General features: G+C 35.7%; 1 protein-coding gene across 3 annotated transcripts in view; it reads right to left on the bottom strand.

Annotated features, from left to right (window-relative positions):
* map3k4 (mitogen-activated protein kinase kinase kinase 4) overlaps nt 1-26,122 on the bottom strand; it is a 59,790-nt gene that overhangs the window by 17,200 nt on the left and 16,468 nt on the right. Inside the window, exons 2-17 of one of the 3 annotated variants that reach the window (XM_056470945.1) lie at nt 23,450-23,625; nt 20,793-22,117; nt 18,025-18,282; nt 14,514-14,666; nt 12,581-12,738; nt 11,161-11,277; nt 10,093-10,192; nt 9,718-9,801; nt 9,042-9,311; nt 7,961-8,110; nt 7,461-7,622; nt 4,734-4,867; nt 4,199-4,277; nt 4,017-4,095; nt 1,426-1,528; nt 1,012-1,113 (exon numbers count right to left, since the gene is read on the bottom strand). In XM_056470945.1, the coding sequence (XP_056326920.1) occupies nt 1,012-1,113; nt 1,426-1,528; nt 4,017-4,095; nt 4,199-4,277; nt 4,734-4,867; nt 7,461-7,622; nt 7,961-8,110; nt 9,042-9,311; nt 9,718-9,801; nt 10,093-10,192; nt 11,161-11,277; nt 12,581-12,738; nt 14,514-14,666; nt 18,025-18,282; nt 20,793-22,117; nt 23,450-23,625 (3,450 nt within the window). The remainder of the gene's footprint in view (nt 1-1,011; nt 1,114-1,425; nt 1,529-4,016; nt 4,096-4,198; nt 4,278-4,733; nt 4,868-7,460; nt 7,623-7,960; nt 8,111-9,041; nt 9,312-9,717; nt 9,802-10,092; nt 10,193-11,160; nt 11,278-12,580; nt 12,739-14,513; nt 14,667-18,024; nt 18,283-20,792; nt 22,118-23,449; nt 23,626-26,122) is intronic. The other 2 variants (XM_056470946.1, XM_056470947.1) reach the window with 2 other exon arrangements.

Genomic DNA, 26,122 nt, shown 5'->3' with positions numbered 1-26,122 from the left:
TACTTTTCTTTTGTATATTCAACACTTTAAATTTAACACAAGTTCACAGCCAATATTTACAAGCAATATAATTACGGCGAGTAATTATATAGATCAGAGATGCCCAAACTAGGGCCCGCGTGCCAAAGTTGGTCAATAATAACCTTTGATTTGGCCCAACATCCCATCTGAGAAGAAAGGGAGAATAATGGGAAGGCTGGGGCCAATGCCTTCAACAGAGCTCGTCATTTCTAATTTTAACGTAACCTTTTGCTTGTTTGTTTAATTGTTGAGATACAAAAAAAAATGACATGAAATGTTTCAATTAAATGTTGTGCATGAATCAGATTTGGAAAAAAAAAGTAAGGATCCTCAACGAGCAAATCAAGTGTATTCAATGTATTCAGCATCAAACAGCATTGTGATCTAAAAAGGATTGTTTGTTTTTATTGTAAGAAGTTAACTATAAAATGTAAAATGTAAATAATTATTAATACAATTACAGTATTTATCCAATTTATTTTTAAAAATTAATAAATTAGGCTATTACCAAGGCAACTTTAATGTAATAATTTGGTTTATTTAACTTGTCCCACCACCACCTTTTGGCCCTTCATAAGAAAACATTTGAGCCCCCCTAATATAGATTTTAAAATTACAATTAAATATCTAAATGTAATTTAAAAAATGTAATTTAATTGAATTATAATTAATTAAAAGATTTAAAATTGACTGACAGCCCTAATTAAAGTACATTTATAAGTACATTGAACTTCTCATGATACGACCTCTTTAAGAACCAACATCCTCTGTAAAAACAGCATTGCTCAGACTTGCTCATGCTTTTCTTGTGGATTTGGGTGAACAAAAAACATTTGATTTGATTTTCTATCTACCCTCTTATTTGCTTTTTTACACCCCAAAATCCACAAGAGATGCTGTTTTATCATGGGATGCAAAAATAAAAAACAGGAAGATTTTGAGCATTATGCAGAGCTCCACTTGGGGTTGAGGACAGGTGGTCCTGTCTACCTGATGTCATTGGAGGGTTTGTTGGCGTGGCCTTGTTCCCCTGTGGGACGGGGACCTGGGACACACAACTGGGTACGCAGGTCACAGGGCAGACTCCGAGAGCTGTGGTGGAGAAACACACTGACGGCCTCAGCTTTTTGGATGATGTGTGCAAGGGTCAAAGTGTGTATCATCAAATAAGGCAGAGTTTTACAAACGTCAACATACGAACAACACAACACACACTCATATGAAGCTCTACGTTGCAGCAAAGAATGTGGTTAAAGCATTGATATAGAGAAGCACAACTTGTTTAATATAACCCTCGTCCAGTTTAAACCAAAAAGAGCATGACGCATGCAAAAGAGGTGCATTTTCACAAGCGATGCAATGCCACTAGATGTGCTATGAGTGAAAACACTGATCATGGCTGACCTGAAACCCTCGGCTTGGGTTGAAGGGATGAAAAGGTACGGGTTTGGAGGATCGCTGTGACAGCGGGGGACTTTCACAGGTCGAGGGCTGTTTCGTGGGCCTGCTGAAAGAGTTAACACATATGATTAATTGATGCTTTGTTTCAAGATAGAGCTAATATTTTTTTCATTGGAGTAACACAGCAGCCCCTAAAAAAATTCTCATGGGGCAGGCATTAGGACCCAGCACAAGGCTGCTTGGGAGCAATACTGGAAAGAAAAAGGATTAATAGACACTGAATCAAGCTGTATGATTGGGGTCACATTTTTCAAACATTCTGACCAATATATCAAACAAGATAAATCATTTTATGACATATCTATATGTTTTTTGTTTATTTTAATTTCATTTTCCTAGTCTAAAATGTACAGCGCCCACAAATGAATCAGTCATGCTACCCAACTGGCAGAACGACCTGGGGAATTGCTGTTAGAGACTGCAAAGACTGTAGGGCTACACAAATGGCAGGTTTATGGGATCAAATTGCGGTTGTGAGTAGAAAAATGATGCACGTAATTTTAAATATTGGCATCGCAGTTTTTCAGCTCATATTTGAATGTTTTGGTGTGTGAAGTTACGTTATATATATTGTTTATATGAATCCCCTGCGATCACTGAGAGGTGTATATATTTTCTGAAGTGACATCAACTCTCACTTCGCCTGATTGACTGTCAATCTTGACTAATGGACCAATGGTGACGCTGAAACTCGTCTGGGATTTAAACTCGCATTGCATCTTTTGGAAACGCAAGCGCAGAATGTGGGAACAAGAGCGAGGGGTAAAAGACTACAAGCACACAAAACATTCACATACGAGCAGATTTTGTCTAAATGTGTCTTCATTTTTGATTCACGCTCACTATCTTTTGGTTCGTGACCTTGCTGTTTTTTATTCTGCGTTAAGTTTTTCTTTTGCGCGTTATAATTTAAAGCAATGTCAATATTTAGATTTACATGTATTATTTTTCTATCCGCGACCACGATACTTATGGTGGGAATTTGATCCCATACAGGTTGACTTTGAGGTATATTGTACACAGAGTTATTCTGTACTCACATTTGTAGTTTAAGTCGGTAATCAAAAACAGTTCATCTAAATCACAGGTAAAAGTTTACCTCAGATTATTGGCTTGATCTTACTGTGAGAGCCGCAGTAAGTTAGCCACACCAAAGAGCTTAGAATCACCAAGAGGCGACACTCAATAGAACGTTCCATTGCAACAGCAGCGCCCAGCGATTTCCCCATTCTGCAGTGAAAGCGATCAGCCATCCCATTGGATCTTATTGCTGTCGTGATGGCAAGCAGCTGCTTTGTTTTTTATTAATTCATTTAAAAAGCACATCAAAGCTGAAATACAACCTGAAAGCCGATAATACAACACTTAAAATCATAAACTGGTGATTACCAGCAATTTAATAGTTTATTTTACAGACTTAATGTTATATTTACCATACTTGTTTTCATTAAAAGTGTCACTTTTAGGTGAAATTACTTTAAATTACTTTAATAGTTTACACACTGGCATAATACATATTAATACTGACATGTTAAATTAAATTAAAACGACTTTCAAAATGGGATGTTGATAACAGATTAACAGAACTTTTTGTTGGAGTATTATATTATAATAGTATAAAGTATTTTTCCAGTGTTGTCTGTTAAAAAAAGACTAATAAAGTTTTTATTTAAAAAGCTACTTTCTCCAAATTTATTTATTTTTATATATTTTTTTATTCATGATTTTTAATGCTTCACCCTATTTAAGTAAAACAAAAAAAACAAAAAAAAAATAGTAATTAAGTTATTTTGTTAACCTTACTTTCATATTATATGTGAAACAGATATTTTAGATATATTAAACTTAGTCTTGTCAACATTTCGGAAATTGTATTCATTGAGATATTGTTTTAAAATATTACTTTTCAAAGGGGTTGTACTCATTTTAACTCATAATTAACTCAATATTTTAATAAATTCTGTCTAATGTTAGTTATCTATTCTGTTTTTCTATTGGAATTTTCATTCCAAAGTGGCCGTCGCATAACACTAGCGCCATCTAGTGGCTGTTTAACAAATAGCAACAGAGTGTCGCCTCTTGGTGAGTCTATGCTCTTTGGCCACATCCACTTATTTACATTTTAAGGTGTTTATTTGTCGCATTTAAAATGGATCACAAAAAAATTTCAAAAATTGTCCCAATGGGTGAGGATGGGTGTTTTAGAGCATTCCCATAAATTTTTTGCTCCACTTCCAATGTTGACTACTGTACAAGAAATAAAAATTATATTGTGGTTGAAGATATAATATAATACAATACAATACAAGGCAAACCAATACAATACAATATAATACAATACAATACAATACAATACAATACAATACAATACAATACAATACAATATAATATAATATAATATATCTAAAAATATATATAAATTAAAAACAATTCTATATATAAAATCTACAAGTGCTAAAACCTTTTATCTTAAATACCTCTTATCTTAAAAACAATTATCTTAAATAAACTATAGGCAAAAAATGAGCCCTTACCAAAGTACATACTGCTGACTGGACTGTGTGGTTTGCCTATAACATGCCCGATACATTCATTCATGAGAGCTTGAAGACTCTGCAAAACAACATATTTATAAATAGATTTTGTAAAATAATTGATATTGTTATTTAAATTGAAATACAACAGATTCTATAGCATCAAGGCAATGATCTCTCACCACAAAGTCATCTTCTGGCAGGGCTGATATAAACGCAGCTTCGATCGCTTGAAGAAAATCAAAGCCCTGCGTCGCCCACCTACAGATTAAATCAAAACAACCTCATTGCATTTGCAAGCATGTTAAAATAACAAGGTGGCAATACAAGTTATTAAGAGAGAATCAAGAAACATTTTCTTTGAATATAAGCATCTCTGTGGGATGAAGCACTGGCTACGTTCCAAAACCCAGTGAGCTTCCAACGGATATAGCATGTTAAGGAAATAGAGAAACTCTTCTAAAGTCTGTTCCAAATAGATGGCAGTATGATAACACACAATTCTACTTTAACTTTTCTATTACTGCATGCATCGTGTTTAAAGGACATGCAGTCATATTATGCATTGAAATAAGCTTGAATTAAGTCAAGTATGAATATCAAACTGACTGCTTATAAGAACAAGTTCATCTGAATTCAAGTTCATCTGACTATGCGTGAAGTAGACTGCATGACATCCTAGTAACCTCTCCTTGTTTATTAACAGAGTGTACTCACCTTGGACGAGTGCCTCTTCCGCTTTCACACTTTGTGAGGACAAAGTTCATCCACTTGCGGGCAAAAGCGATGTAGCGCTCTCCTATCCTCCGTCTGAACTCCCCAGACATTAACCGCACAACCTCTTTATGGTACTGTGGGATGGTGAAAGAAGTGTTAAAATGAAGAATTCTTAAAAATCTTAGCTTGTTCTAGACACCATAGCTTTAAGACTTTTGTTCTGCAATGGTGAGCTCACAAGGAGCTCACAAATGTGAACACTGGAATATATGTCAATATATGTCAATTAATGTAAACACTGGAATTTATATGGTTAATTAATGTAAACACTGGTTTACATGGTTAAATGTAAACACTGGAATATTTATGGTCAATTAATGTAAACACTGGAATATATATGGTTAATATAAACACTGATATACATTGCTTATTAATGTAAACACTGGAATATATATGGTCAATTAATGTAAACACTGGAATATATATGGTCAATTAATGTAAACACTGGAATATATATGGTCAATTAATGTAAACACTGGAATATATAGTGTCAATGTAAACACTAGAATATATATCTTCAATTATCGTAAACAAGAATATATATGGTCAATTAATGTAAACACTGGAATATATATGGTCATATACTGTAAAAACTGGTATACATGGCAAATTAATGTAAACACTGGAATATATATGGTCATATACTGTAAAAACTGGTATACATGGCAAATTAATGTAAACACTGGAATATATATGGTTAATGTAAACACTGGAATATATATGGTTAATTAAACACTGGAATATATATGGTTAATTACTGTAAACACTAGAATATATAGTCAATTAATGTAAACACTGGTATAAATGGCTAATTAATGTAAACATTGGAATATGTATGGTCAATTAATGTAAACACGAATACATATGGTTAATGTAAACACTGGAATATAGATGGTCAATGTAAACACTGGAATATATATGGATAATTACTGTAAACACTCATACTCAAGGCTTATTAATGTAAACACTGGAATATTTATGGTTAATTAATGTAAACACTGGAATATATATGGTTAATCAATGTAAACACTGGAATATGTATGGTTAATGTAAACACTGGAATATGTATGGTTAATGTAAACACTGGTATACATGGCAAATTAATGTAAACACTGGAATATTTATGGTTAATTAATTTAAACACTGGAATATATATGGTTAATTAATGTAAACACTGGAATATATATGGTCAATTAATGTAAACACTGGTATACATGGCAAATTAATGTAAACATTGGAATATATATGGTTAACGTAAACACTGGAATATATAGGGTTAATTAATGTAAACACTAGAATATATATGGTCAATTAATGTAAACACTAGTATACAAGGCAAATTAATGTAAACACTGGACTATATATGGGTAATTAAACACTGGAATATATATGGTTAATTAAACACTGGAATATATATGGCTAATTAATGTAAAAACTGGTATGCAAGGCTAATTAATGTAAACACTGGAATATATATATATGGTTAATTAAACACTGGAATATATATGGTTAATTAAACACTGGAATATATATGGTTAATTAATGTAAAAACTGGTATACAAGGCTAATTAATGTAAACACTGGAATATATCTGGTTAATTAATGTTGAAAACTGGTATAAAAGGCTATTTAATGTACTGGTATACACGATTAATGTAAACACTGCAATATATATGGTTAATTAAAAACTGGTATACATGGCCATTTAATGTAATCACTGTAATATATATGGTTAATTAACGTAAACACTTGTATATAAGGCTAATTAACGAAAACATTGGTATACATGGCTAATGGATGTAAACACTGGTGTATACAGTATATGGCTAGTTAATGTAAACATTAGTATTTAATTTGCTAATTGTTGTAAACACTGGTATGCATAGCTAATTAATAGACAGTTTGCCAAGTGTTAAATGACTATCACATGTTCTTTAAAATCTAATCTCCCTGAGAGATTTTTCAACCAGCAAAACAGAAACAAAATGGCATCCCTTCCAGAGCACAAATTCATGCATTTATTTTCATTATTTTCATTCACTTTTCAAGTGAACTACATTAGTGGACTAATGTAGGGAATACTGAATGAGGGTATAGGGTGCGATTTCAGCTACAGCATTGGTTACAAGACTAAAGAAGTGTTTAATTAGGTTAGGAACTAAACTGTGTATAGCTGCAGCCTTCCAGGAACTAAGGCCATGTCTACACGTACACAGGTATTTTTATAAATGGAGTTTTCTCCGCTTTTGTTTTTAAAAAACCTCCATCCACATGACAATGCAAAAATGCACTGTGATGCATGTTATGAGAGCAGCAAACCAACAGGTGGCAATAATGACACTTATGCTGGGTACACCAAACATTTGCCGCAAACATGCAGAATTCCGCGTTTCGTTTGAACCCAGCCATGTTGGCCAATCAGAATGGAGAAAACAGCGCACATGCTGACGTCATGAGGCGAAAACTGTGGTTATAGTGTCCACACAACCACACTGTACCCAGAGTTTTGGAAAATCTTCACCCTGGCCGTAGTTTCTAGAAACTGTCTGTTTCAGTCACCTGACACTGCGTTTACATTTGGACAAACATCAAACCGCGGAGAAAAAATATGTCACATGATAACATCACATATTGAGCACTCATGGAATTCATGCTTTAGGTTCAGACCTCGAAAGCAAAGTTGTATCCCTGGATCATGGCCTCTCTGTAATACTGCTGCAGCGTGGCCTTCTCCGCCTCCTCCACCTCAGCCTCAAACTCGGACGTGAACATGTACTCCACACGGTCAATCGCATCATTGATCTTGATGCAAAGTTGGAGAGCTTCATTCTGAAAGGATAAAAAAAAACATTCTTTAATAAAGCAACTCAAACCAAATCTGCTTTGCAAACATCCGGTCTGCTGATGCACTGCTATGGTTGTTCTATATAAACACACAACAATGTAACTTAAGCCTCTGGAGCAAAACGTCTTTGCACTTATTGAACCTGGGATTTCCATGTGTATTTGCAATGTCTGAGAAGATTCAAGTAAATATGTTTCCTGCATCAGCGTGAAGTGACACAGAGTGAAACCCCGGCCTGATGTGAAATGAAAGTGGGTCTCCAAAACAGGTTGGCTGACAACCTGGACCACAGAGTATTTTTGGTTCTCCAGGTTTGCATCACCTTTAGTTGCTCCAGAGCGCAGACGATGAGCGGCTGACTGGAAGTCTGCTCTCGGCTAAGGGAGAGAAGCTCCTCCATGGACTGCTGGAAAGCTTTGCGTTGGGTCACCAGATGAGCTGACTGCATCACCACCAGCAACAGATTGTCCACCTGTTAATCATTGTAGGACATATTAGAAGCTGAACGGAGCCGGTGCAGGAAAACAATCAACATCATATTTGTAAAGCACATATGCAAAATAACTGAAATATTAGATCAGTAAAAGAGCTTAAAAATCAATAAATAATAAATAATCTATCATTTCTTATTGTGTCGAGTTAAAAATATATAAAATGATAAAAAATAAATAAATAAATAAATAAATACACTAAACAATTATCCTGCTATTTCAAATTTTGGGGTTAAATTAATATAATATAATATAATATAATATAATATAATATAATATAATATAATATAATATAATATAATATAATATAATATAATATAATATAATATAATATAATTTTTTTATTATGCAAATTTGGAATACAAATAAAGTAATTATAAGATATTATAACATATAACTTTTTAATATATTGATATTTAATATACTTAATTTCCCAAAGACTTCATATTACAATAAAAAATACAGAATACAATTATTAGAACCTTTTTATTCTGTTAAATAAAAAGAAATACAATTTTAAATGAATAAAAAAACAAATATATAATATATTAATTTTTTTTTCCTCCAAATACAGAACACAAATAAATGAAGACATTTTACTTTTTTTACATATTTTTTAAAATATTTTTAACATACTTCTTTTACTGAATAATGCATAATACAGTAAAAAAATACAGAGTACAGCTATTAGGACCTTTTTTATTCTGTTAAATAAAAAGAAATACAATTTTAAATATTTTTTTCTTATTGTGCTACTGCATATTTTTTGTAATAAAAAAATTACAATCATTTTAATTGATCACCAAAAAAATATTTAAATATATGTTTATAGCCAAACAGAATATATTAAATGGCCATATGTATGAGCATCTGATAGCAAGCAAACAGAGGGTCATATTCCCAACTTTGTACCTTCATGGCCCTTAATGTGTCCACTGTCTCCATCTGTGGTACCAGTTTGAGCATTGTGCCGTCCCATTCAGCCCAGGCTCCATCTGCGTTCGAATCCCCGACCCCGTGTTTGCTCATCAGCAGGTAGCCCTCGTTTTCTGGGATCTCGTCCGGATCTTTAGAGCAGTCCTTTCCAGCCGCTGCATTCAACAGCTGCAAGATGACCAGCCGCTGCTCCATCAGATCACACGGGACAAACACCTGCAGCTCCTCCAGGCCTGGAATCTGGACCTAAGAAAAGAACAAACAAGTTATTTACCACATATACAGTTGAAATCAAAACTATCAGCCTGTGAATTTTTATTTCTTCTTCAAATATTTCCCAAATTGTAACAGAGCAAGGGATTTTTCACAATATTTCATATAATATTTTTTCTTCTGGAGAAAGTCTGATTTGTTTTATCTTACCTAGAACAAAAGCAGTTTTTTTGTTTAAAAAAAACTGTATAAATAAAATAAATACAATTTATTGTCATCATGACAAAGATAAAAGAAATCAGTTATTAGAAATGAGTTATTAAAATTAATGTTTAGAAATGGGCTGAAAAAAAATCTTTCAGTTAAATAGAAACAAAATAATATACAGGGGGGCTAATTATTCAGGAGGGCTAATAATTCGGACTTCAACTCTAATTACTTTGACGTAATTCTTGTTCTTCAGTGCTTGGAGGAGAGAAGGAACTCCGCTGGTCAAGCTGAATTCTGCAGCAATCTCCAGATCCTAGTGGGAGAAAAGCAAAGTGTTAAAATAATTAAGATAGGCATTATTAGTTTGCAATTTACCACAGGCAAAATAAATGGCACCAGCGAGAAAACTGAATATGAGAGAGACTGCATCAGACATGTTTCAATCCTGATTTTGTACCTATTATTGCACTATTTTTGTTTTTATTATACTTTTACTTTCCATTGGGTGGATCTTGGGATTTGTTGTATATAGTTCTAAATCTAAAGTGTTCAATAAATAAAGAATATAGGTGCAAAGACAGATAGAAGCGGGTTATGAACTCACCTTACGCAGCATCTTGGCGAAGCCCAGTGCTTTAGACGCTCTTTCTCTGGCTTCGTGGAAGAGCTCTTTGAGCGAACGACTCGTCTCAATCACTGAACGCCTGCAGGGAAAGAATTGGTAAAAAAAAAAATATACAAATAAAATTAAACAAGTCTCTTATGCTCAAAAATGAGCACATCAACATTCTCAAATACTATTTAGAGCAGTATTTATTTTATTTTGTGTTGGGCAAAAATATATCATCCAAATATATATAATACACATGCATGCATTTATTTGAGAAATGTTTATTGGTTTTTAGACATAAAATATATACGTATATAATACAAATTATGTTTAGATTAAAATATCTATGTAACAAAAATTGTTTTGTATAGTTTTGTTTCTATGTGTGTATCACATATACATATCATATGTGTGTGTATTTTATATTTATTATGTCAAAACAAACTATTTTGGATGTGATTAATGGTGATTAATCCTTGCCCAGCACAGATTATATTTTACATTATGTACAAATTCATGATCATTACTCTTGTCTTTAGTGTCACTTGATCCTTCAGAAATCCTTCTGATATGATGATTTAGAGTTAAAGCTGAATTTTATGTTTTGAATTTTAGCTAAATCTGTGGCACTTTTCTAGGATTCATTGATTACTAGAAATCTCAAAAGAACAGAATTAATTTATTCAGCATCAAGTTCATGTAAAATAAATTAAAGATCCTTGATTAATCAAATTATTTTCTTTCAAAAACAATTACTGAAGTCACACCTTTGGATAGTACAAATATCTTTATCCATCGCTCCTATATCCACGCACTTAGACAAGTCACTTGTTGGGGGAACTACTTTTTGGTGGAGATATTAAAAGTTGCATTTGAAAGGTGTGATGTTTGGCACTAACACAATACTACTGCTTCTCCCTATAACTCAGAATGCTTTAAACATTCCACATGAGAAGCATTTTAGTTGTAATTAGCCAGATAAATGCTGAACAGCCTTTGATCTTTCTAGCACAATGTGTTTTGGTACAAATGACTCCTCAATAAGTGTTTTCTCAGACACACCTGATCTCATCTGAAGCGGTGCTCTCTTCTGCACACTCCCAGAACTCATTGCCACTCTTCTGAAGGCCAGCATCCAGAAACTCTCCAGTGGATTTTAGCAGCATGCCAGCAATGTCACTGGAAAACACATGTAGTTTCATTATCCCTTTACAGAGCACTCATTTAAATACTACAATATTAAATATTATAAGGCTTCTTAACTTGTCTATCTATCAATGCAAATATCTATCCATCTATCTATCTATCTATCTATCTATCTATCTATCTATCTATCTATCCATCTATCTATCTATGCCAAAATCTATCTATCCATCCATCCATCCACCAACCAATGCCAATATCTATTCATCCTTTAATGCCAGTATCTATCCCATCCATGCCAATATCTATACATCTGTCAATATTTATCCATCAATGCCAATATCTATCCATCCATCGGTTCATCCATCCATCGCCAATATTTATCCATCCCAATATCTTTCTCTCAATCTATCCATCCATTCATGCCAATATCTATCCATCCGTTCATGCATCCATCCATGTCAATATCTATCTCTCAATCCATCCATTCATGCATCCATCCCTCAATCCATGCATGCATCCATCGCAATATCTATCTCTCAATCTATCCATGCATCCATCCCAATATCTATCTCTCAATCCATACATGCCAATATCCATCCATCCATGCATCCATCCCAATATCTATCTCTCAATCGATCCATCCCAATTATCTATCTCTCAATCCATACATGCCAATTTCTACCCATCCATTCATGCATCCATCCCAATATCTATCTTTCAGTCCATCCATGCCAATATCTATCCATCCATTCATGCATCCATCCCAATATCTATCTCTCAGTCCATCCATGCCAATATCTATCTATCTATCTATCTATCTATCTATCTATCTATCTATCTATCTATCTATCTATCTATTCATCCATCCTAATATCTATCAATCCATCCATTCACCAAGTAATCATTGCCAATGAAGTTACCATATACGGTTCTTCAGTCGATAAAAAAATAAAATAGAAAGTACTTTACTTAAAACCATGATGTGTCAAATTGTCAAAATTGCCCAAATACCCATAGATACACAATAGACAAAAAATGGGCTTTTACAAGAATGTTTGGGCAGCAAAGTTGTGAAGCTTCTCCTCAATGGGTAAGCTCAAAATTGTCTTCTTACATTATAGTTACTTACTGTCAAGTCCCATCTGAAATAGTGAATTATTCCAAAGACAAAAATAATCTTGAGTATACGTATCTTTATGTGAAGAGTAAGGTGACTCTAAACAGAGCTTTTTGTTTTTTTTGCGATTTATGTCTGTAATTCTTCTAGTAGAAACCAAATACTTCTCCATTTATTTGTTATTTGTACACAGCAAGCGCACAGATTAAAAATACCAACCAGAAGAGCTTCCCGGACTGGGCTTCTCCACCACGGATGTATGGAGTAATGACTTTGGTGAAGTTCCACTCCTCCTCCAGCAGGTTTTTCAGGCTGTGGGACGCTTGAGGAAGCTGCTGTAACATCTGGATCCAGCTGCGCATGTAGTCAAAGTACACCTGTGTGAACACAGACACACCGAAGATATACTGTCTGTCTATTCAGATCACTGTTGTTCTTGAGGGAGAAATACTGCGATTTGTCTACTTTTACAGCTGAAGAATAAATCTTATTTTGATAGATTTGCTTAAAACTTTGATGGCTAAGATTTCATCTGAAGTTCTTTCACTAATTTCTTCACATGTAAAAAAAAAAAACATTGAATAGAAGCACACGGCTAGGCAAATAAAAAATCCTGGCAGTGAAACACAGAGCACCCACTGAGTTGGTGTCCACTAAAAAATATTATCTTGTGGGCAATTTTTTTTTAATAATTCTGTAAAACCAAAATCGAAATATAGGGGAAACAATGTTACTATATCATTTTGCATAAAATATACATGGAAAAATAAAGCATATTTGTTCACTTATAAACATTTACCTATAAAAAAATAAAATAAACAGAAGTAAAAGCATTTACACATAATTCTATCACTTTTTTAATTATTAAACATGTCTTGCTGACAAATGGGTAAAACTTATTGGTTTGAAAGGTAGTGGAAAAGTACAAGGATTAAAAATATTATTTATTTAGTATTGTTTTAATGTCATCAAATGATTATTGTTCAAAATACAAATGATTTTTAGGAATATACACGATTTCTGCAGGTAAATGTAAAACTTTAAGACCATTAGAATAAATTTTAGACTTACTCAGGGTTAAAGACATTCATCATGAGGAATTGTGTAATTGTTTTTAGGTTTCTTTCAATGATTAGAGAATTGAATTTTGCTGTACAAATATCTAACATCTGTTGTGAATAGTATTTCTTTGCAATAAAAAAAAAACCAAAACTTTTATTAAAAAACAGGTTTTATTGAGAGGTATTGTTGGTCATTGGATGGATGTCGATCTGATTGAGTAGCTTTACGTAGATGAAACAAAATTAAGACCTGTTTAAACCGATTTATGATCTACAACATTATTTCAGGGAAATTAAGACTGTAAGGCTTAAAATTTAGTTTTTTTTAATTTAAGACTTTTAAGAGGCAGGCATAACAGAGTATATACAGGAATCAGAGAGCGAAATTCAATACCTCTTAAGACCTTTTTTTAAGACTCTTTCCATACATTTTAAGACCTCATAACAACTTTAGTTTTCAACTGGAAACACTGGAGAGATTTTAACTTGCCGTATATTTACTAAATATTAATGTAAGAAACTAATTCAAAACTAAAACATTATTTATATACTGAATAAAAATTATTAAATCTAGCTAATTCAGCAGGTTGGCGCCTATAGAACTGCAGAAATAATAGTGTTGCCGTGGTTACAGCAGTAAACAAAGCAACACGATGTCAAATCTAGTAGTAGGATTTCATTGATTTCATAAAATACACAGCAACCTGATATTCTCAGATTTAATTCAGGCATACTTTAGCATACAACCATACGTTGCATAATCAAAAATGATATCACATTTAATAACTTGCAAAATAGCATTTAAGACGTTTTAATACTTTAAGGGACTTATATTTCTCTACATTGATTTATCAAATTTTAATACTTTTTAAGACCCCGCGGACATCCTGTATAAGCTTCTGTTACACTGAATGACAGTTTAGGTGTTGCCTAATATAGTCAATATAGTCAATTAAACAGGACACAATCTAATAAATGATAACATTTTAAGCCATATTCACATTTATGGTTTAGATGCATGAAAAAATCTTCCAAAACACTGATCACCTTCATGTAAAATGAACAAGATTACAACAGAAGTCAGATCCCACCTCCAGCATTTTATGGAGATCCTCCTCGAACTCGTCGATGTTGGCATTGGTCTGCAGACCTTGATGGTCAGTGACGACGCCACGCAGCATGAACTGGTAGTACTGTTTCATTAGGAGCCCTCCTTTAAGAACCTCTTTACACTCGCGCACCAACTACAATACACACAAACCAATCATCTCAATTACACAGGGAATCATTTAAAAGGACTTCATTCATGTTTAGATTTTCACACAAATTTAAAGTAAATACAAAAGTTTATGTAATAAAGCAAATCTGTATCTCATTTGGCATTACTGATTGTCTGATATCAACTGTAATATGCAATAATCCACATTTTACTGAAAAAGTTCCGACTTGTGCTGAAGAACTGATGACCTGCTGATTATACATGATTCAAGTGCACTAATGAAGGGCAAAATTAAAGTCCTCGTAATTGAAAGTTGCTAAGACTTTATTTCAATATGTTGAAGTACTTTAAACTGAAAAGGAATATTGAGTAGGGTGCGGAGCTTTATTTTATGCATCATTCGCTGGTAGCAAATTAAAAGTAAAAGCAGTGTGGTTAAGAATACTTAGACTAAAGCCGTCAAACTGACGTCAACAGAGACTTAGATTAAAGATTATTTAAAAATTACTGCAAACTGAATTAATTTGCACAGATTAATTGTTCACCTAAAGATTAACAATGTGAGCTAGCAAAATAAACACTGAAAATTTTCATTTCATACTAACTTAAAAAAAAAAAAAAGTATAGTTTTGTAGTAGGATTGTCACAATACTGGAATTCGATACCATTCGGTACTAAAATTTTAAAAACGTCCATTTCCTGCAAACATTTGAGCACTGTTGATGTGTTCTTAAACGGTGCTGATATGCCATTGTGTTCACGTGCTCAACAGAAATGACTGTGATTGGCTGTGAAGGTCATCAGTTCACCGAACTGACCACTGCTTACTGAGTGTAACGACAGATACAGGGACACTGGAGTGTTTTAAAGACGTGATGTATCAGTGGATCGCTCGAATGTCAGCTCATAGACAAACCAGCTGATCGACGTGACTTTAGAACGCTCCAGTGTCCCTGTTTCTGTGGTTAAACTTGGTGAACAGCGGTGAGTATGGTGAACCGATGACCTTCATGGCCAATCACAGTCATTTCTGTTGTGCTCAAATGATCACGGGAAATGCACGTTTTTAAAATTTCAGTATCGATTGGTACCGAATTCTAGTATCGTGACAACACTATTTTGTAGACAACGGGGGACATAAAATTTCCCTGTATTACCAGATATTGTAAAACATTTATTACAGGTTATATTGTAAATAATTCTTGCACAGACTAATAATTTTACCTTATAATACTACAATGTTTAGGTGATGATTAGTATTGACATTCATTTTATGAATCACTAAAGATCAAGGTTCAGCGAAAGAATCTTCTGTAATGTTCTACTAAAAAAGAAATAGCCTAAACATAAAAGCAAATGTACATTTTTGTGTGAAGTGTCCCTTTTGATAGATTTTAAAACAATTTTCTCATGTGATGACAAAGCTGAATTTCCAGTATCATTCCTTCAATAGTAAATTTCCCCATATTCCCAGTTATTGTAACAAAACGAATTTGGTCTTTCCATTAACGTTGAAAATAGGGATGCATGATATATCGGCGGCCATATCATATCGGAAGATAAATGCTATTTTTAATGTTATTATTATCGATCCGATATCAAAATTAAGCCGATATCTTTAAGCCCATAGGTTACGTAATTGTACAGAACTGCCCGCCTCGCGCATGCGTCAGTCGAACATGTTCAGACTTGTCCAGTGCACTAAAGGAGCTTTCCTCACATTGTTTATTCATTCAAAGTGCGTCCTTTTAAAGTGTCTTTGAGCTTTGAGTCTTTTGGCTTAAATCGCCTCAGGAAAAATATTACATGTAAACATGTTTACAAGCATTGCACACTTGCTAAAGAACTCGTTGGGTTGTTTGTAATCTAATATGATTATTTGTTATTATCAACACATTGCTTATCATATGTCATTGATGTAAGATTGTATTCAGTTTGACCGGCATATTCAAATTGATTATAACTAGCATGATGTCTATCTCCGCCCACACACATGTAATGCTAGTGATCTGACGAAGCCTTCACACCAGCAGGGGAGACAAGTCCCAGTCACTGAATCCAGCATAGGGGTCTCAATCGTCTGACACATTCTGTCTTTATATTCTGCACTGTGTTTGTCATAAAGTCATCTGTGCTCAATGCTCAGGTGTTGTGTTACCTTGAGAACAATTAAATATTCCCCTACTGTGCAATAAATATGTGCAATACTTTATCATATGCACTTGTACACAGCACCTTATATCAATATACAATGCAATACCTTCTACATTCGCACTTGTACACAGCACCTTATAACCTGCATATTTATAACAATCTGTACATACAACTCAACATCCAGGTTTCTTGACTAATCGCATCTGTTTAATGTTTATCTTTTTTTTTTTTTCATATTTATTTTGTGTTGTCACTTGTCACTTTATGTACACTGGAAGCTTCTGTAGCCAAAACAAATTCCTTGTGTGTGTGAAGCACACTTGGCAATAAAACTGATTCTGATTCTGATCAAAATCTGACTTCTAGCTTCGTGTGCATGATGCGTCACACATCGCCTGCAAGTTTCAAACTCAGTGTGTTATCATGAACCTTTCATCGATAATTTTTCTCGCAATTGACAGCAAGAAGGAACATAGAAGCATTGTCTGATTGACAAGCAGCACCCACATGTGTTCAAAGAATCTAAATCAGCAAATAAGACTAACTTATGCCACATTTTTGAAAGTAATTATATATGTATTTCGATTTTCGCTTGTACAGCGGCTCTGAATTGTTAAAAAAACCTGTCAAAACGTTTTTTCAGATGCTACATATTTGTACATATGTTCATTAATGAATCACGTTTTATTGTTTGTTAATTAAATCCCATTTTGTTGCAACAGTTTTTGTGCCACACTTAAGTTGCATGTTCATTTGCAATGCGAAGAAAAGAAAATAATTTATTTTTAGCATGCTGCTTTATGTGAAATCGTGAATATAGTTCTATATAATCACCTTGAAATTTTGAAATTATTGTCTTTTTTTGCATTGAGTAAGCTATTTTAAGATCAGTTCAAACTTTTATAAAGTTTTAAAAATAAAATCAGTTGTTCACTGTATAAAAATAGAACTTTTTCAACTATCAGCCGATATATATCAGTTATCGGACTCCAAATCTCCAAACAGTTACCGGTAATCGATATCGGCCCAAAAATCCATATTAATGCATCCCTAATTGAAAATATGAAATTTTTACAGGATTGTATAAAGAACAGTTTAAAAGAATTATATTTATTAAATTAGTCTTTAATTTGAATAATTTAATGTGTACTTGCATGATAAAAGTAATGATTACAAACTCATGAACAGCAGTGTGTATACAAAGAACGTTTATGTGTGCAAGTATTGACCTGTTTGATGCTGAGCAGGGACGGTTCTCCTGCAGGCCTTTGCTCAAGGCGCAATTTGAGGCACTCGTGAATGACATTTAGCAGCACACGGCAAAGCACCAGGAAAGCTGGTCGGAAAGAGGGCAGGTCCATGTCCATCAGCTCCTGCCACGATACCCGTCCCGACTCTGCCTCCTCTTCAACTGGACTGGAAAAGTGACGAGAAAGCTCTGGAAGGTAGTCAGAGTGCTGCAAAGAATAACCCGGGACCGCTGGCAGCTAACAAAAACAATGAGAATATGGTCATGGAAATTCAATACATGATTCTGGTTATTAACATAGAACAGAAGACAACTGGCTTTATGACTAATGTGACTAATTTGACTTTCATTTAGCGGTGTTACACAAAACACAAGTTTTCAAAGAGTCAGTATATGCTGTAAATAATACAAGTAATTAAACAGTGAAGCCAGGTAATGTGAAACTAATAAAAAAATGAAATTACAAACAAACCCTAAAAGTTGTCCACACAATCTCTGTCTAATGCCGTTGTATGATAATTAACTATGTCATAACTAAACACTAACACATAGCACTCCTTTTCATATCATAAGAGATATAATAATGTTTGACTTCAGAGGAAACAGTGTCAGTAATATGAAAGACCCTTTAGACTAGGGCTGTGTGATTAATCGGAATCGAATCGTGATTTGAAACATTGCAATTAGCTAAGAGTCTGCGATATGAAATATATATATATATATATATATATATATATATATATATATATATATATATATATATATATATATATATATATATATATATATTATTTCATTGCCCCCACCCAGAGCAAATGTGTCTTACTAGCCAATTAAGTGTGCACCATGCTGTTCTGACCAATCAGAATTGCACAACTGATCTATACGGAACACCCACAATAAAAAACAAACAAACAGGAAATCGCGGACGAGTGGGATGATTTCTCTTGCCGCTTCAGAAGCATTAATAGATGAAATAATATCAAAGAATTAAGTACATATTTGTACAGCATATATGTTGGCAATATGGGATTATTTTGGTTAATAGTTATAGGAACTATGAAAATGTTTCAGTAATGTGTACTGTAATCCACTTTAGATCCTACTCTGAAGAACACAAATTTAGAATTCCCAAAACTGACTCTTTAACTAAATGCATTCCCAGTTTACAACAAGCAAGTATATGAACAATAGTTATAGGAACTATGAAAATGTTCCAGTAATGTGTATTGTGATCCCCTTTAGATCCTACTCTAAAGAACACAAATTTAGAATCCTAAAAAAAGGTCCCTATAACTAAAAGCATTCCCAGTTCACAACAAGCAGGTAAATGACCATTGCTGTGCCTCTCGCGATCTGTTCTCTTGCTCATTTACTCTATTCGCCATCATTTTAGAGTATTTTAACTAATTTTTTGGGATGACGGGGCTGGTATAAATTTGCGGGAGACTCGCTGAGCTTCCGGGAGAGGTCAGGTTGGATGAGACGCTAGATAGGGGCGAACGCGTCACAGCAGCTCAAAACACTGGAGATACAATGGCTGCACTTGCAACAAAGAGAGCATTATTCACGTGAGTAATAACTAAATAATAAACTAAACAGAGGTCCCATCGCATCTGTGTAGCTGCTGTGACAAGCGAATTACGCTCCCACACATCATTTATACATAATATACGGGAGCGTCTTCTGCCTTGTCAGATGTGGCGCGCACTCTCATTCCCATACAGCAAAGAGTGGCTATGTGAACTCCACCATGTGCAATTCAGAGAACAGAAATTTGTAATCGTGTGACCATGTAGACAGAAATCACTTGTTGTGTAAATAAGATATTACATCCGGCTATTTAGCTTGTTTATTAAAAGAAGTTGCGATCTGGTGCTATATATAAAATACAATTAACTTCAAGGGGGGCGGGGAAAGCCGTGGGGGGGTCCTAATATAATGGTAGGGGAAACACTGAACCAGGTACATAAATAATAGTTATAGGAAATATGAAAATGCTCCAGTAATGTGTACTGTGATCCCCTTTAGATCCTACTCTGAAGAACACTTAAGTAGCTTAGAATGCCCAAAAATGTCCCTATAACTAAAAGCATTCCAAGTTCACAACAAGCAGTTTCATGACCAATAGATACAGGAATATGAAAATATTCCAGTAATGTGTACTGTAATCTCCTTTAGACCCTACTCTACTCTAGTTTCTTAGGAACTATGAAAATGTTCCATTACTGCTAAAGTCCCTCTGGTGTGAAGAAAAATGACTGAATTATGCCTTAAAAGAGTCTAAAACTTACATAGAGCACCTTTAAAATCACTTTAAAGTTGACAAGACTTACAAAAATGCATGCAAATCATCAATTTGATTATGGCACGTAATATTAATTTCAACCGGTTGTCAAATTTCCACTGGTTAATCGCGTCTACTGGCATATAGCCCAAACTTACAGTTAAACAGCTAATTTTGACCTTTATGGAACTTAATGCTCCATAAAGGTCAAAATTACATGGAGGATCAACCAGTACAATTCCCCTTTTGTGCTCCAAAGAAAAAAACATTCATACAGGTCTGGAACAAAGTGACGGTATGACATTGACGAAATTATTCACATCTTGGGGAGAACTAATCCTTTAAATCTTTCCTTTTTGTTGCCATGATACCAAATGGGAACGTTTCTTCTGATATTCCACACATTCAGAAGCAAACTAATTTTCAGCCAACACACAGAAGCTCCATAGTTGCTCTCTCACCTCTTGAGCTGGCATGTGACTTAACAGAGCAGTTCTGGCCCTCTGCAGAGAGCGGTCCATCAGCTTGTGCAGTCTGAGGATCAATTTACGCAGTCCCATCTGTTTAAGTGCCTTATCCACAAACGGCCTGTATATGGCAGTGGGACAGTAGCAGGTCTCGTTGTCCCGAGGGAGGAACTCCTCCTCTGACATAAGGCGTGAAAAAGTTGGCGGGGAGCAGGCCGACTGCTCACCGTTACTGTTTGCCTCACTTAAAGTCCTTTCCTCCCCATTGTTTTCGGCAGTAAAGGTAGCGGTGGACTCTGTCTCATCCTCGTCCACCTCATCATCCTCATTGCCTCGAGAGCAGCGAGGTGATGGGATCTCAAAGATAGGCCAGCCAATGCGGGAAAGGTCCCTGAGGCCCAGCACGGTGCCCATCACGCGCAGCTTCTGGTTCAGGTCCTGAGTGATGTTGAGCCATAAGCAGAGCGCCTGCACCCTGCCCTGGAAGTCCCGAGCTGCATACTTCTCATAGTCCTTCTGCAAGGTTTGCAGAGAAGGGTACAAAGCCTCCACAGACTCTAACAGCGACATGACCCGTTTTACCTGATCGAAAGCTACTCGCTGCCTTTGCAGGTGCTCGCGGCACTCCAGCCCTGAAGAAAACGGAGCGGCAGCATCAATCTCCTGCGAGGACGCGGAGCATGTGCTAAAGCTAAATGGATCGTCCATGCAATTGGTTTTACCAGGACAGGAGTTGCTCTCCTCAACAGAGGCGCCACTCTCAAGTCCACACAGGCTACTGTAGTCCACTTTGAAGTGCAAAACCTCGCTGATGATGTCAGGTATGTGTTGTCGAGCAGTGAACAGGTACAGGTCCTGGTCATTAACACTACGGCGAGCGTGCCAGGCCTGCAGCTCCAGCCAGATGACCTCGTTGTTCTGCTCCATAAAAGCGGTGTTTTCCAGGCCTCGCTGCTCCTTCTCCTTCTTCTTGGATGACATGGAGGTGAGTTTAAGCAGCAACCGCAGGGTCTCGAAGAACTTGAGGCGGTCTGCAGGACAGTCTGTACGCGAGGTCTGCCGATGGGGGCGAACGGGGATCATGCCCAGGCTCAGGTAGGGCTTGCGGGGATCCATGTTTCTGGAGCCGATTGTACTGGACTTGGAAACAGGATCCAGCATAAAGGCGCCCTCAAACTTCTTCTTGACGTCCCGCTCGTTGGAGCGCTGGTTGAAACGCTGCTTCTTTTCCTGCTTGTAGCTGTGCTCTTCAGGAGGCTCGGCTGATCTGGCTCCCTCACGCTCACGCTGAGACAACGGGCTGGACGAACACGGCTTCTCTGTTGGTGAAAAAGACTAAAGTCAGTGACATAATCCAAAATAGAGCTGCACTATTTTGGAAAAATCTGACATTGCAATACGGAGGTCCCTCGTTAACCGTGGGGATTCTATAATAGCCAGCAAAATGTGAAATCCGAGAAGTAGTCCGCTTAGTTTTTTTACAATTGTATATAGTTATAAACCCCTCACTACACACTTTACTCTCATAACTTCTCCGATCCTTTAGCACAGTGTTTCTCAACCACATTCCTGGAGTACCAACAACACTGCATGTTTTGGATGTCTCCTTTGTCTGTTACACCCATTACAGGTCTTTCAGTCTCAGCTAATGAGCAGATGATCTGAATCAGGTGTGTTTGGTTAAGGAGACATGGATAATGTGCAGAGCTAGTGGCCCTGCTGGAACATGGTTGAAAAACAGTGCTTTAGCATGTCCAGAAGTCTACATTTTTGTGCGATGGTTAGCATCTTCTTCTGCTTTTTGGATGCTACCGCAGATACCTTTGATGGCGCAGAATGTTTTATCGACATTATGGGGTTTGTTGGGGAGAAAACTTGCAAACACACAGTACAGCACTTCAGAGTCACACTGCTAGCGATTGAAGATTTATGTCAATTTGGCAAGCTGAACGCATTCTGTGCTGTACAGGTGGCACGGCACGAAGGAGATTGATTGGCAATGGTCTACAGCCAATCAGGACGCAGAACACAATGTGCTAATGAGGACGAAGAACCCAATGCGCTTTAGAAAAAAAGCATGTCAAACTGCACACAAAAAAATCAGCGAAACTGCAAGACCACGAAAGGTGAACTGCATTATAGCGAGGGACCACTGTATTTTATTTTTCTGCTAGATATATTGCAATATGAATACAATTTGACCTGATTTTCATTCAATCATTCAATACAATACACAGAAAAAGACTGACATATGTTTTCTTCAACTGTCAGTGAAACCATTTGACAATTAAGGCCATAATGAAAAGTTGTGTCTTGCTATTTTATTTACTTTAGAGAAAGTTAATCAAATGTTTTTTTTTTTTTTGTTAAAACAACTATTAATAGTGAAAAAGCTGAAATTGTCGTCTTTTTCTTAGATGAAAAATCAAGCCCTGTACTATTAAAAACTACTGTACTATTAAGTTTTCTTGGAGTTCAATTTAAATACCAATTTATCTGTGCATAGCAAAATGTTTGTCTATAACTTTCAAATGCAATAACTTTCATTCAAGTGCTAGAAAATCCCGCCAGAACAATGGCTGTGTGCCACTGATGGTTTTGGGGCCCCAGCACCATATGTTTAGGAGACTTGCAAAGTTAAGGGCTCTCACCTTTGCCCTTTGACCCCGGGTTGCTTCTCTGGTGTTTGATGGACAAACGTTTTATCTGGCGAGAAGTTTGGGGAGGGGAGGTGCAGTAGAGAGTCTCCTCTTCCTGGCCGGGCTCGTCCCAAGACTCATCCACCTCAGTGATCTGCCGGGGATCATCTTTAGACGAGTCCTTGAGCCTGAACAGAAAACACAACAACCCCACAAAATGATTACGGCAATAAAGCATTTTCCTAAACTTCACATCAGAATGGAAAACTTTAAGAAGCGAAATGCGCAGCAAGGTCAAGTATGATGTTGTGTCTACATGGCTAAGAAAAAATGTGGTCAAAATTCTTGCAAAATATATTAAGAATACTGCTCAACAGCTCATATTCAGACATTTAAATGAATTAGAGATCACTTTCTCAGGATTTGCAATCGATATGTGTTTTTTAGTCTATATAGACACTTTCAGAGCATAAAATGACAATTAGACTAAACAACATTTGTCCAGAAATGTTTATATTCATTTTCAGACAACACAATACCAATGTTTTCACTTCTGAAGAGTTATTTAGCAATATCAGGGGGAATAACCCTGATTTTCATTCACAACAAATGAAAACTATCCACACAAAAAAAATTCTGACCAATTGTCATTTTCTGCAAAAAGGGCAGCTCTAAATGATATTATTTATAAAATATATAACAGTCCTATAAAATATAAATTTGTTTATTTGACATTTAGAAGAAATGCTAATTTGGCCTACAAATTTTATTTTATTTTTTAAATTCGATTACGATTAATTAACAATTATTTTATTTTTATAAATGTATTTTTCATAATTCACTGACAGGTTTTGTACAGTAAATATACTCGCATATTAAAAGTGAGAGATTGTTGAATGAAGGCTTTGTAATTACACTTCCGAGTTGCTTCACACGTGTTTTGTTTTTTCTGAACGCTACCTTAATGTACAAGAAGCTAAAATCCGCTCATTCGGAGGTGGGAACAGGCGGATGTGCAACAACTTTAATCATAAGATAAACGCAAAACAGCTGCTCCACGGGCCTCCACACTTGTAAATACTCACTCCAACCGGCTCTCTGCTGTCCCGCGGCTCTCCGCGCCTCCCACGTGTGTCAACGCTACCAAACCGACCCATCACAAAGCTTGCGATACACGTCATCGCAACATGTAGTTGCATTTTTGAGAGGTGCCTGGGAATGCGACCACGTGAAGTCTGCGCTGGACCATACGCGTGGTCTCGATATAAACCAGCCTTAACAGAGCAGGGTCACGTAACTCCACAAACAGTAGGGAAAATAACCAATAAAATCTTCCTTAGAAAATTAGCTCAATTTTAGGTTCTGAATATCAATTTCGCTTATTAATCGCCTATAATCAAACCTTACAGAAAAACACATTAACATCTTACCCAAACCAAATAAATTTAACAAATTCAGAGACCTGTAGCTTAAAGTCTTCCTTCTCCAAATTAAAGTTATAGCACACTGCTTCCTCAAGTCAACTTTAAATTAAATATAGTAAAACAACTAAAGTTCCTTATGCATTCACATTGAACTTGGATATGTACATTTAATATTTGCATTGCACTGTAATTCTACAATGACCTCCATTGCATTCCACAATTGTTTTTAATTTACAGTCTGATAAACCATTACAAACAACATCAGAAGAACTGCATTACCCAGTGAAAGGGAGCAAGACTCCCCATGCGGAGACAAACGATGCATATAGTTGTATTTAGACACGTGCATGTCTGTGTGCGAGTGAGTGAGTAGAAGGAAAATGATATTGATACGGGTCTATTGTCAGGCGATGGAGGAAGGGATCACTTTCACAGTGGGGTCAGACTTTGGTTGAGTTAATCTGTGATTCAACTCACAAAGACCACTCAAAGCAAAGGCCAAGTCATCCATCTGCCCCTCACACAAGACATAAATTCGCCCACTGTCCCAAGGGAGTCTCCAGCCGGCCCAAACTTCCCCCAGACACCTGCTGCAGGGTATTGTGGAGCTCGTGCCAGAACATTGAGACACAGCCCGCCCGACGCCCTGCACCCCACCGCTGCGCCACTTCACATATGGACACCACCTAGAGACTCATTATTTACATTTAGCTGACTCGCGTCACTTTCTGGACCAATTTATGTTGGCTGCATTAAATGAGGGGAGTTTCCTAAATTATTTTTAGGATTAAAACTGATATTTAGACCTTTGATGTAGCTGTCTGTATAACATATCTCTATAGGTTGTTTTCAATCACGTGGTTCTGGTGACATGCGAAATTCAGATGGAGGGAAGGAAAAACTGAATGGGTGACAGAGGAAAGTCCGTATTTTCGCGATTTATACCATATTTCAAAGGAGATATTCATAGAAAATAACCACATAACCACATATGTTGGACATGATCCTTATATCATGAAGAGGGCCATAATTTTAGTTTCTACTGAGCTAAAATATATTTGCCTGTCATCTACGCTATAATTATACACCATCACAATGGACCACAGTTTACACTGTAATGTTACAGTATTTATTACAGTTTACTGTTACAGTATTCTGTAGCATTCATTAACAAAGGGTTGTACTCATTATACACTTTACTATGTGCTTCAAAAACATGTTTATTATAAATTACTAGTTTTTCCCCATGCTGATATCTTCC

This window comes from Danio aesculapii, chromosome 13, assembly GCF_903798145.1.
Source record: "Danio aesculapii chromosome 13, fDanAes4.1, whole genome shotgun sequence".
Taxonomy (NCBI): Eukaryota; Metazoa; Chordata; class Actinopteri; order Cypriniformes; family Danionidae; genus Danio; species Danio aesculapii.
The sequence above is the reverse complement of the archived record's forward strand: the minus strand, read 5'-3'. Positions and strand labels throughout refer to the sequence as shown.